This window comes from Cnephaeus nilssonii (genome assembly GCF_951640355.1).
Source record: "Cnephaeus nilssonii genome assembly, chromosome: 14".
Taxonomy (NCBI): Eukaryota; Metazoa; Chordata; class Mammalia; order Chiroptera; family Vespertilionidae; genus Cnephaeus; species Cnephaeus nilssonii.
The window spans coordinates 26,981,108-26,994,616 of NC_137085.1; the positions used below are offsets into that span (position 1 = coordinate 26,981,108).

At 46.6% G+C, this 13,509-nt stretch overlaps 1 protein-coding gene across 3 annotated transcripts in view; it reads right to left on the minus strand.

Annotated features, from left to right (window-relative positions):
* TMOD1 (tropomodulin 1) overlaps nt 1-13,509 on the minus strand; it is a 73,271-nt gene that overhangs the window by 34,023 nt on the left and 25,739 nt on the right. For 2 of the 3 annotated variants that reach the window (XM_079790564.1, XM_079790565.1), the window contains exon 3: nt 4,232-4,388. The exons of the other annotated variant lie outside the window; for it this stretch is intronic. In XM_079790564.1, coding sequence (XP_079646690.1) covers nt 4,232-4,388 — 157 coding nt within the window. The remainder of the gene's footprint in view (nt 1-4,231; nt 4,389-13,509) is intronic. 3 annotated transcript variants of the gene reach the window in all.

Here is a 13,509-nt window from a genome sequence, read left to right on the forward strand (position 1 = left end):
CTGAAAAAAAACACACACCGAATACTTGTACATAAAAGTTCATAACAGCACTAATCACAGTAGCCAAAAAGTGGGAACCAAAAAGTTCCTCACTGGATGGACGGTTAAACAAACTACAGAATATTATTCAGTCATAAAAGGGAATGAATGACTCTCGAAAACAAGACGCTAAGCGAAAGAAGCCAGACACACGAAGTCACACATTATGTGATTTAATTTATAGGAAATATCCAGAATAGATAAATCCATAGAAACAGACTGGTGGTTGCCGGGGCGAGACGGGAAGGGAGAATGAGAGGAACTGCTCTTTGGTACAGGGTTTTAGTGTAGAGCGATGAGAGTGTTTTCCATCTAGACAGAGATGGTGCTTGCACAACATTATGAATGTACTAAATGCCCCTGAGTCGGTCACTTTAAAATGGTTAATTTTATGTTATGTGACTATTACCTCAATTTAAAAAAAAAAAACCTGCTCACTTTCACGACTGATTGAGAATAGCCCGGAGCAGGTGAGGATGGAAGCCGGAGATAGATAGGAGGCTCCTGCAATAGTCCAGGTGAGAGATGAGGGTGACTTGGACCAGGGTGGTAATGGCAGAGGTGGGAAGGGGTAGAAAGTGCAGAGAGAAATGTCCAGAAGAATATTCACTAAAATGGGAGGTCTATCTCTCAGTGGAGGAAATTACGTTGAGTTACTTTTATTGTTTAAATTGTTTACAGCAATGGCCAATACACAACAAAATCATCTGGGGGGAAATGTATCCAGAGATGGATCTGGAAAAGGGCAAAACATACAAAGGAGACAAAGGGGCTAAAATGAAAATCAACTGTGAAAATGACCGATACAATGCCTAGGATGAAATTCAATAAATATTTAAGACCTATGGTTTCCTGTCTCCTACAGCAGGTGCCTCCAGAGAGGTACCAGAAGGATTCAGACTTCTTCCCTTCCTTCATCTTACTAATGGGATGTGGGTGTGATGACTGGAGCTTCAAGCAACCAGAAAGGCCACGAGGACAAGAACATATTGCAGGGGATGAAAGATTAAAAAACTGGTAAGGGTGGCCCTAACCGGTTTGGCTCAGTGGGTAGAGCGCCGGCCTGCAGACCAAAGGATCCCGGGTTCTATTCCGGTGAAGGCACATACCTCGGTTGCAGGCTTCTCCCCAGCCTGGGCCCTGGTCAGGTTCCTGTAGGAGGCAACCAATCGATGTTCTTCTCTCACATTGATATTTCTCTCTGTCTTTCCCTCTCCCACTCTCTAAAAATCAATGGGAAAATATCCTCGGGTGAGGATTAAAATAACAATAACAATAATAATAACAATAATAATAATAATAATAAACTGGAAAGGGTGTTGATTCCTAATACCAGGCAAGATGCCTTACTAGCTCTGGACTGCCTAACCCTGCAACTCTTGTAAGTGAAAGAAAATTAAACTTCCACCTTGCTTAAGCTCTCTTATTTTACTTTTTTCCCTAGCACATATAGCCAAACAAATCTAATTCTAACGAAAATATTCTGCATGGATATTTTATTCTGACTCCTGCTTGAGTCAGCGTGAATGAAGTTCACATTCCTCAGGACTGTGCACCAGTGTATGGCTCCTACCACATTCTGTTGGGTCTTGCGTGCTGGAGTGTTGTTTCCCCTCAGCCTAGCTAGCTCTAGGCCCAGTGTGGGTGAATGCCCAGCCAGGGCTGGACTGAATGGCCCTGAGTCTGGCTGTTGGAGATGGAAGGTCTTCCCCACACTCTCTGTTGAGACCCCCCCCTCATTCAATCTACAAGGACTCCAACAATCACCAGGAAATACTTTATGGAGATGACACTGATGTTGGGGGTGAGAGTGATGATGATGAACCTTTTAAGCTTGTCATTATGCGGCAATAGAATAAATTCTAGCTACCCTCCTCGGGTCGGCCTGGTTTTTCACGAAGGCAGTCAGGCTCTGGGAGCTGAGAGCACGGTGCCAGGCTCCAGCCAGACTGGCTCCTCTGGAGCGGCAGGACCGGTTGTGTGCCGCCCAGATTCCCTTCCCACACCCATCCCCTCCGCAGCTCCTCCCCTGGGAGAGCGATGGGGGCCTGAGCAAGTGGACGCCAGCAAGGACTCACCCGCCGTCCACCCAGGCCTGCTGCCGACTCTCTCACAGCCTCGGTTTCCTCATTTTTCAAATGTGTGGGTGGGACGCTGAGTGTTTTAAGGCCATGAAATCCAGAGATTCTATTCTCTTTCTCTGCTGTGCTGAAAGCACTCCTCATGGCACCAGTGCCTTGCTTAAGAACATCTCGTGCCACATTCTCAGCAGGGCACACCTAGCCCTTCTGGTCAAGGCCCCAGTCATCCCCACCCCTTGCCCTGCCACCACCTTCCAGATCACACAGTCCTCCTTCTGGGGTTCCGTAGCCAGGTGCCCCCGGGCTTCCCTGACCCTCCAAGTTTTCAATAAAATTTGGTCTGAGCTCCAACGCCAGGGTTTGGGATGGCTCACCGTCCTCCCCACCGTGTCGACTCCTGCCGCCCTTTTCATTTTATTATTCATCCAGCAGATACTCTGCAGGGTATTGTGCTAATTCAACAGGGATACAGAGCTAACAGCCACAGACCTGGACCCGTGGCTCATCTCACTTACATTCTTGGGGGAGAATCGAAGAGGCTAAACAATTAATTACACAATTAACTAATTAATTTAAGAAATATATATATTGGGTGTCTACTATGTGGTAGGGTTTGTTAGATGTGGTTGCAATGAACCAGACAGATGTGGTCCTTGTACTCATGGGGCTTATATTCTTTTTTTAAAATATATTTTTAAATTAATTTTAGAGAGAGAGAGAGAGAGAGAAACATCAATCAGTTGCCTCTCATACACACCCTGAGAGAGAGAGAGAGAAACATCAATCAGTTGCCTCTCATACACACCCTGACTGGGGATCGAACCTGTAACCTTTCAGTGCACAGGATGACACTCCAACCAACTGAGCCACCAGGCATTATGCATTTATTTAATTTGAACTCATTCATTCATTCACCAACTCTCTACTGAGCCCTACTGTACACCAGGCCCTGCACCGGGTGCTGAGGGTACAGCCCAAGTCCCTGCCCTCATGGGGCTTACAGGCCAGTGAGAGAGACAAATGATACAGAGATGACGATAACGTGGGAATTGCTATGAAGGAAGCCCACAGACCCCTGAGATGGAGAATTACCAAGGGGGAGCTGAAGGGACTGCACATCCTAAACCCAGGAGACAGGAAAGGCTTCCCGGAAAGAGGGATCAGGACAGGTGAGACCGAAAGGGTACTCATAGCTAATACTTGCATAACATTCACTGTGGGCTGGGCACTAGTCTTACCTCAGCCTCATAACTGGTAATAATGTTTTCATCGGCCCCATTTACAGACCAGGAAATGGAGGCACAGCAGGTTTAACAGTTTACTCCAGCTCACACAGCTAGGAAGGGGCAGTGCCAGAATTGCAACTGAATGCACCCTGCTCCAGGCTGTTTCCAACCGTTGTGCCTCTGCCAGGGCAGGAAGACAGCAGAGGCAGCCAGCAGGGCCAGCATTCCAGGCAGAGGGAAGAGGAATACCTGCACAGGTGGGGAGGTGGACAAGCGCTCAGCAGGCCTGTGGGAAGCAGGGAGTTGAGCAAGGGCGAGCATGGTGGAAGAGGGCGGTAGAACGGTTTGGAGAGCAACAGGAAGCCCTCGAAGGACTGGGTGGTCAGGACTGCCTCTCTGTTCCTCAGACACTTCTGGAGGCTTGCCTTAGGCTGGGGCAGTCGTGGCAGCACGGATGGAGGAAGGAGTAATGCAACCGCCAGAGAGAGGAACTTTTGGGAAAGAGCAGGGATGGTTCGGGGAGAGATAGGGTCTCTCTTGTTCTTGGTTTGCACAGAATGGGCCTTGTTTAGGTCTCAGGTGCTGATATCACGATTAATGATCACTTCTATCATTTCCAAAAGTGTCTAGGTTTGTATAAAAAAAATAAGCAGGGCATCCCAGTTAAAGGGGATTAAGGGGGGAGTTACACTGGTCTGGTTTAACCATAACTTCCCTAAATCTACACCAGCAATGCTTCTGGAGTTGGGTTTATGTTTTTTGGCCACGCAGGGATGTAGGCAAGGAGGCCCACTCACATTGGGCTCAACTCAGGGCCTGGCATACAGTTGGCACTCAGCGATTCACGGAGAGTGACATATTCATAAGAGCAACATGATTCGGTACCTCGCTTTTCCCCTGTGTAGGGGACCAGATCTTCTCGGTCCTTAAACTCCTTTGCTTGCTTTTCCAAGTGATCCAAGAGCTCCTCCCTTTTAAAGGGGCCCGTGGGCGCCTTGGTGGTCTGATCCTTCTGCCTCAGGCCTGCAGGCAGCAGTGCGTTCTACAGTGGAGGTGGCAGCCCGGGTGACAGAGAGAGAAACAGAAAGAGAGGGAGAGGGAGAGGGAGAGAGAGAGAGAGAGAGAGAGAGAGAGCGGTCAGCTGCTGAAGACGTGCATTTCTCCAGAAACTCATCACTGAACAATGGGGCTCAAGTCACTCATTTACATGGAAGGAGTCTGACACCTGGTAGGGACAGGGACACGTCTAAGGTCATGCAACAGGCGAGGGCAGAGCTAGGCTAGGTCTTTGGATCTCCTTGCGTTCCTCAGCCTCTAATGTTTTTTGAAGACGAGAGGGTGAGGGGTCAGCCAACATGGGGCTGAGCGCAGAGGGATGCTCCAAGAGCACCTGTTGAGTGACAGATATGATTAAGCTGGTGTTTGGATGCAGGAGGATATTTATAGCCGTTGTGTATAAGCAATCGGGGAGAGAAGAAGGCCAAGGGGTTTGAGTTAGGGCCCCGGATGCAGAGTCAGGCAGGAAGAGGCAGACCCAAAAAAAACAACCGGCAAAGGCTCAGCAGGCGGTGAGGTGGGAGAGGTGGCATGGGCAGGCGAGGCGGGCCAGGCGGGGGAGGCGAGCTTTCAGGCTGCAGCCCGGGAAGGCCCGACCAGCTCCTTCTCTCTTTCTGACAGTCAGTGCTCATGCAATGCTGGCTGTTAAATATTTTGAACGTCGCCCCTGGAGATGGGTCTCTGAAGAAAGATAGCATCAACCAATCATTGTCGTGTCTCCTTCCCACGTGGGCAGGCTTCTAGGTGTGGGCTTCCTATTAAAGCAGATTCCTAAGTAGGGTGGGTTTGGCTTCCCTTTAACGCAGCCCCCAATACCTTAGACATTCAAAGTTAAAAAAAAAAAAAGAGTTTATACTTGCAAAGATGCTTAGAGATTGTCTGATGTATGTATCCATCCTTCAAGGGGAAACTGAGGCTCAGAACAAGGAAAGATTTGCCCAAGGAGTTTCAGGGACAGGTCTTCTTTAGATTTGGGGGAGGAGGGCAATCGTCAGTTCTAATCATTGCTCTCTCCCCCTTTCACTCAAAGAGGTGGTGGAGGATACCTGGAAGGCAGATGTGAGCAGAATCTCACCTCACTTCCTGCCACACCCCCAACGTGGCCTAACGGGACAGCCATTCCATCTCCGATCTTTGTACATCAAAATGCATACCTTCAGTCACTCACCCACACCAATGCTCCTTTCCCAAAACCCCTCTGGGAGGGGAATGATACCAGGTGTGTGGAGATAGCTATGTGCACACAGAGGGCTAAAGCCTGCGAGGGAAATACTACTGATTAACGGCAGTCTATAATTTTTACAAGATGTTTCACTGCTGTTAAACCCCCACAGTGCTATTCCGGCAAGAGCAGTGCCTGTGAGATCAGGGGACCGGCGTGGCCCTGACTCTGGGAGACTGAAGGTGAGCAGGTCTAGCTCAGTGCTGGTCATGTATAGGGGCTCGGGGCGTGGTGCTGGTGTACATGCAAGTGGATGTAAGCCACAAGTCAGAAGAGACATTTGGGAGTTGGAGCATGTTGTGAGTAGATGCCAGTAGGTAGAATTTGAGCCTTGATGGATTAGGGGTGACTATTAAGAACCTAAGAGATGTCACAGACATCCCCGTTTCCCCTAAGCAGCAGTCCTCAGACGCTGTCCACTGTGATATGCGGATGCGGGATGGGTGATGGTCACAGGTGAGCCACGCATCGGTGGGCATGCCCAAGGTGAGACGGCCCTCCTGTGGCTGGCTAGCCGTGTGGTCCACTCCTTCTCCCCCATGGCAGGGCACTGACTGTGACTTAACTGAGGGCGAGAACCACCTGTCTCTCTGTGACTACCCATAATGAGTAACCCAACGCTCTGTGACATGCCTGCACCTCACAGTGGTCCTCTCAAGCTCATGCCCTGACTTGGAGTAGTGATGACGCATATGAACCAGGGCCAGTTGCATCTCATTGTGCCCCAGTATCTGTGGCTGGAATACGTGAATGTTAGTCACTCGGGGTTGTTGAGAAAATTAAATTAGATAATGCAGGATTGGTGCTTAGCATAATGCCAAGCATCACAACTACTTCTTATAACTATTGTTCTATAATCAGATAAAATACATTTTAACAGGAGACTTGGTTACCCACATATGCATGTTGAACAGGGGAAGACTTATCCAAATATACCTTAAGATTCAAAAACACACAAGTACAAAATAAACTAAGCAACAAAAACAAGCGTTTTCCCAATGATCCTCAAAGGTTTTTGTCTGTAAGGGTTGTGGTGGCAGTTAAGATTCTGGGGCACATTCTGGGGCACATTCTATAAGGCTCAGTATTGTGACAGCAGAAAACCATGAGGTTGTAAATGAGGGGGAAAGGGTTTGCAAACTCACACCTCTTCTCGAATATATCTAAGAGGGACCACTGATTTAGTGAAAGTAGGGTTTTCAACCGTGGCACAACTCCTATTTGGGGCTGGGTGAGTCCTTGTGTTGGGGCTGTTCTGGGCCCTGTAGACTGTTCAGCAGCATCTCTGTCCAGTAGATGACAGTACCATCCTCCTCCCTACATTGTAACAAACAAAAATGTCTCCAAATATCGCCAGATGTCCTCTGGGGAGCAGAATCACTCCTGATTGAAAGCCACTGTGTTAAATTGAAGCCCATGTCATTATAAGAGGAAAATAGACATGTTTTTAATATTTTTTAAAATATCATTTATATAGCATGCTAAAATATGGCTTTATTTATTTAAATCTCTACAGAAAGCAGTTGATTTTAAAAAAGAAACAAGAATGTCAAAGGCCTTTTTTCTAACAATTCTTAGGTTATAGAATTCTTAAAGTAATTACTGAGAATATCAGCCTTGTTAGGAATTAATTTTTTCCATTAAATGATATGTTTAATGAAACATAACATGATTTTCAATTAAAATCAGAGACAGCTGCATATTTTTAAAGTCCTGATGATTTCTCATTTTAATTTATCTTCAAAAATGGCATGTGACCTCACATGATATAACAAAAATTAACTCAAAATGGATCAAAGACCTAAATATAAGAGCTAAGACTATAAAAGTTTTAGAAGAAAATATAGGCATAAATCTCTGTGACCCTGGGTTAAGCAATGGTTTCTTAGATATGCTACTAAAACAATAAACAACAGAAGAAAAATAGATAAATTAGACCTTCTCAACATTAAAATGCTTGTGCTTTAAAGGACACTGTCAAGAGAGTGAAAAGACAACCCACAGATTGGGGAAAAACTGCAAATCATATATCTAACAGAAGTCTGGCATCCAGAATACATAAAGATCTCTTACAATTCAAAATATAAGACACACAACCCAATCTAAAAATGGGCAAAGGATCTGAATAGACATGTCTCCAATGAAGACATAAAAATGGCCAATAAACACATGAAAATATGCTCAACATCATGAGTCGCCAGGGAAATGAACATCAAACACAGAAAGAGATACTACTTCATACCCACTAGGATAGCTATAATAAAAAAGACAGATAACAAATGTTGGCAAGAATGTGGGGAAATCAGAACCTTCATTCACTGCTAATGGGAATGTAAAATGGTGCAGCCTCGTTGGAAAACAGTCTGGCAGTTTCTCAAAAGCTTCAACATGTAGTTATCATCTGATGCAGCAATTCCACTACTAGGCATATACCCAAAAAAAATGAAAGCATATGCCTATGCAAAAACTTCTCCAGTTCATAGCAGCATTATTCATGATAGCCAAAAAGTAGAAACAACTCACATGTCCATCAAACGATGAATGGATAAATAAGTGTGGTATCCATGCAACAGAGTACTATTTGGCAATAAACAGAAAAGTAGTACTGGTACCTGTTACAACATAGAGGAAGCCTTGAAAACATTGTGCTAAGTGAAAGAAGCCAGGCACAAAGGACGACAGTGTCTGATTCCATTTACATGACATGTCCAGAATGGTCACATCTATAGAGACAGAAAGTAGCAGATGCCTAGAGCAGGGGGCGTTGAGGGGAAACGGAGTCACGGCTAATGGGTATGGGTCTTTTTCTTAAGGTGATGAAAATGTTCTAAAATTCATTGTGATGGTTGTATAATTCTGTGAATATACTAAAAATATTGAGCTGCACACTTTAAATTGGTGAATTTTATGACATATGAATTATATTTTTAAAAAAGTAAAATTGGCATATGTTATCTAAAAAAAAAAAAAAAGCTAGTGCAATAACTAAACTAAGTGGCTGGGGACTGCTGAGGACAAAGGCGCTGTGTATGCCAGTGGCCAACAGTGATGCAGAGACTGGCCAGGTGAGAGCTGGGCAAATTATAAAGTGGTGTCCTGTTTTATGACCAGATGTGCCTTAATATGTGAATTTGTTGTCGAGGAGTTAAATGGGTAAGAAAATACTGCCTTGGATCGGTCATGACTATTAGAACCTAACACGGACTCTCAGACCCAGTCATCCAACAGGTGAGGAGAGGGTTCCCCCAACCACGGGAGCTCTGACCAGCAGAGCATTTGGTGGACGTGTTTGCGTAGAAATGCATATTCCTTCTCACTCAACACACACCTGGGGAGTAAGCATTGTGTGTCAGGGCTGTGTGCTAACAGGTAAGGCCAGGCCCTCACAAAGAGCTCTCTAATTTGGATTAACCAGGGGGATGGGAGGTAAATGGAGGAAGTAAAGTAAAAGAGAGAAAAGTCTCAATGACAGCATGTGTGGAAAACAAGGTATTGCTTTAGATTTTACAGTTAATCAAGATCCTTAAGGGGAGAGGAGTTTGCTTTACTGAATAGCAAAGAATAACTAGCCTCCACGTTGCCTGTAAAGATTGTATACGTCTATGGTGCCTACGGGTAATTGGAACCATCTAACTTTAAGGAATTTAAGTCTCTGTCTCCTAATCTTAAAATGTGCACAGAGTGAATTTTTTGGGCACATGCTTCCTTTATAGTTAATTCAAAGGCAAGTATCAGTCCGGTTCCTTCAGGACAGTCATCAGCTGTCATTAGGGGACTCTGTATTCATATGCACACGTCACACGTACACCTTTAGTCCAATGCCAGGCTGGTTATGGGTGAGATTGGCTTTGGGAGAAAGCTCTGATGCATAAGAACTCTAGCATGTGTTCATGTCCTTACTTACAACCACAAATTTACTCACATGAGAAAGGCAGTGACTAATGCCTGGATGTCTTATCATTTCCGGAGAGGAAAGTTAGTGTTGGTTTTAAGGAGGAGGAATGTCTAGATGCTCTCTGATCTTCGCCTAAAATCATAGCTGTTAGATACGTGGAGTGGTGGAGACTGTGCGACACTGGAGCTTTGGAGGCCCCAGCAACGTATTTCCATGTAAGAACGTGGGTGATACCAGCCGGCATGTCTCAGTGGTTGAGCGTTGACCTATGAACCAGGAAGTCATGGTTTGATTCCCAATCAGGGCACATGCCCAGCTTGTGAGCTTGATCCCCAGTTGGGGGCATGCCGGAGGCAGACGATCAATGATTTTCTCTCATCATTGATGTTTCTATCTCTGTCCCCCTCTCCCTTCTTCTCTGAAATCAATAAAAATGTATTTTAAAAAAGAATGTGGGTGATGTTATTAGATGTACTCATCTTTATGTGAAATCTCTTGATTTTAATATTGACACATGATCCAAATATTTTCAAAACAATGTTCAGGCCAAATAAAACACATCTGTAGACCAGATTTGGTCCACTCTGCCACATCTGATCTAAGGTTCCTATTAGACTAAAATTCTATGTAGAAGACAGTCAAGATATTCATTCATTTATTCCATAAATATTTAGTGAGTGTCTTGCCCATATCAGGCTTGCTCTAGAGGAAGAAAGGGGTATATATATGGATTTTTACAGAAGGGTTTTTAATGTTAAAAACACACTAAAAGTTTAATATGTTCTTGGAAATAATCATAGGGGGGAAATTAGGCAATCTCTTCTTGTAGTGCCTTACTCATGTTTTTTTTTTTAATGTTTTTCTTTAATAAGGTATTACATATGTGTCCTTATCACCCCATTGCCCCCCCTCCCCATTACTCATGTATTTTTAAAGGGTCACTTCCTTTTCAATGTCATAAAATTAAAACTGGGATGTGCAGCTTGACAGGTTAACATCTTGGTCTAATTTTCCCAGCCACACTCTGGAGCCCAGTTGTCCAAAGGATGATGGAAACTTTGATAAATCCTCAACTGTGCTGTTAGAAGCTCTAACACCCTACCAACAGGTGCCAGGGAGGCCAAATATCAAGTATCTGCACCGTTGTCATGGCTACAGATAGTTAGGGCTACGTGAGAAGCCATGCCGGCTAGCACCATTGAGGGCTTGTTCAGATATGTACACGTGCATAATATGTGCACACACAGGCAACACACATACACATGCATGCACATACACACACACAAACACACCACTTACTAAAAGAAGCATTGACTCCTGGCAGCTCAGAGCTGCAAAGCCCTTAGAGGGTCTCTGGGCCAATTCTTTTATTTTTCAGTTGGGGAAACCAAGGCATAGGAAATTAAAGCCACTTGCCCAAAGTCACACAGCTTGTTAGCCACACAGCCAGGACGCCTGAGCTTGTGTAGAAACCACACTGTATATAAATAGCATGCCCAAGGAGCAGTATGCATGGTTCAGACTGGTTGCTAATCATATATAAAATGTCCCCCCTAACCTTCACAGTGACACGTTTATCACTTTCCCCAATTAAACAGCTGTGCCTGAGAACAAGGGGATGTAAAATGTGCTCCTGGGACACAACTCCTTAGAAGAGGATGGACCGTGCGCTACAACCTCACCGACTACTGGGAGCAGCCAGGAGCCAGGGTGGGGCAGGGCCTCGCCCGAGGTCACACACTGGCCTGAGAGCCAGGGCTCTCGGCTTGCAAGCCACAGCAAACTTTCCATCCCAGGCCTGCTTCCTCTAGGAACGGATCCTGGAAACAGGTGTGGCACCATGTGAGCACCAGGCTCCTCTCCCAGCGTAAGCGAGCCAGAGCTCCCCTCCTTATCAATCTAGTCTCACTTTACAGGCAAAGAAACTGAGGCCCAGAGGCGTGGAGGTACCGTCCTGGGGTGAGAGAAACCCAGGAGGTTTAACTTCTCAGAATTCCCATGACTTCTCTCCCCATCCTACTTCAAACCAGCTCAGCATGCCCCTACCCGACGCCCCACCCCTCCACCACCGCAGCCAGGCTGAACATTTTACAGAAGTCAGTCATCCACTTACTTTTTATAAGATATGTGACACCCCCCTCCCATTTTTTTTTTAAATGGTCTGGAGGACTTTTATTTTCCAGTTATCTGCCTGGTGTGCTTCCCTTGTGTGAAATGCAGCCCTCTAGTCCCTCAGGCCCCAACCAGATAAAGAGCGCTCAGCCTCTGCATTGCCAACCAGCAGCTCCCAGATCCCACTAGAAGTCATTCAGTGGCTTCAGCTGTTCATTGTCACATACGGGGGACTTAACCTGACTGTGTGGAGGGGCGGAGGGGCCGCACCAGTCACGTCCCAGACACAGAGGGGACAAGCAAGGTGCAAACCTCTAAGAGGCCCTCTCTCTAAACATACGCCCCGCCCCAACAGACACACTCTGGGCATCTTCTCTTTTTCTCCAGAAAGATCCAGGCCTTTGGCTCAACCATCATGACCTCGCTGCAGGACTGGTGCAGCCCAATAGCTGCTACTTCCCACAATCCAGTTTACAGGGCATTGGTGCTGACTTCCAAAGGCGTTCTGTGGCCCAAGCCCAGGAATTGTGGATGGTGGGATGTACTGCTCATAACAACACACTCTGACTCTCTCTGGCATGCATGGCACAAGGTGGGGCCAAACCTCCCCTCCCTGGCTTTCTCCTGATCCCCCTTTTCGGCACATTCCCTGCTGTGCCGGCACTGGGCATCCTGAGACAATGAATGTGTGATCCTGCTCCATAGGGGCTCCCAGCGAGAGGGAGACACACCCACGTGTGAGCAGCTTACTCTGTCCCTCTCCACTCATAGGCTTCTTGGAGGAGCGGCTACCTGAGCTGTGTCCCAGGGGACCGGATAAGAACCAGCAAGATGAAGAGGAGAGAGGAAAGTGGCGCTACGGTGGGATAGAGAGCACAGCATAGACAAAGGCATGGCAGGATGAGGGGACATGGTTTGCTAGGGGAAGGCTTTGGCGAGCCCAACGATCCAGGTTTCTGATCTGTCTCCATCCCACGGGCACCATCTCGTTCAGTCCATCATGCCTTCCTGGGACCATCAGATCCACCTCCTGGCTGGTCTCCTTTCCTTGGGCCTCTCTACCTCTACTCCTTCCTCCTCCCAGCAGCCAGCAGACCTCACCAGCATGAGCATCTGACCCTGTCACTCCCCAACACATACAAATGCTCAGCACCTCCACTGACCTGCGGGATCATGACCAAATTCTTCAGCCAGGCATGGAGAGCTCTTTATGGTTGGACTCCAACCTACTTCAGCCTCCTGATTTGTTCCTGGCTTCAAGTGTGCCATGTTTCAGCCACTGCCGGCTACTCCGCATTCCAGTCACGCCCTGCACTCTACCCTGCCATGCTTTGCTTGGGCTGTGCCCTCAGCCTGGAATTCCATCCATCCCCCTCCCCTGCATTCGTCATTCAAAACCCTCCCTTTGGGCACCCTGTTCAGCCTTTGCAGTGCTTCCCACATGGATCTGGCAACTCTCTTTCCAAACTCCCCTAGGCATCTGGCCAGGTCTTCTATAATGCTCATCCTAATCTGTGTTGGAGCACATCTATACCTTAACTCTCTCCCTGAAGAGGCTGGGTGCCCCTCAAAGACCACCTGGAATGCATCTTAGTCTTCTCTGAATCCCCAGCACCAAACACTGGGCATCCATTTCCAGCTAGGAAAAGGATGGTATTACTTGGACACCCTTCAGGTCAATGTTACACCTGCTGCCTCCAGCTGTTTGCCAGGTCACCCAATTGCTGCCCCAAGCAGGTTTGAAAGAAGGAACACATTATGAAAGGTATCAGGGTAGGGGTGTCCAAATGGGACCAGAGTTCACTAATGGGGGTTTGGGGAAATGCCAACTAGAGAGTAAGACCTTTGTAATGTTTTCTTTGGTCTGGATTTAATTAA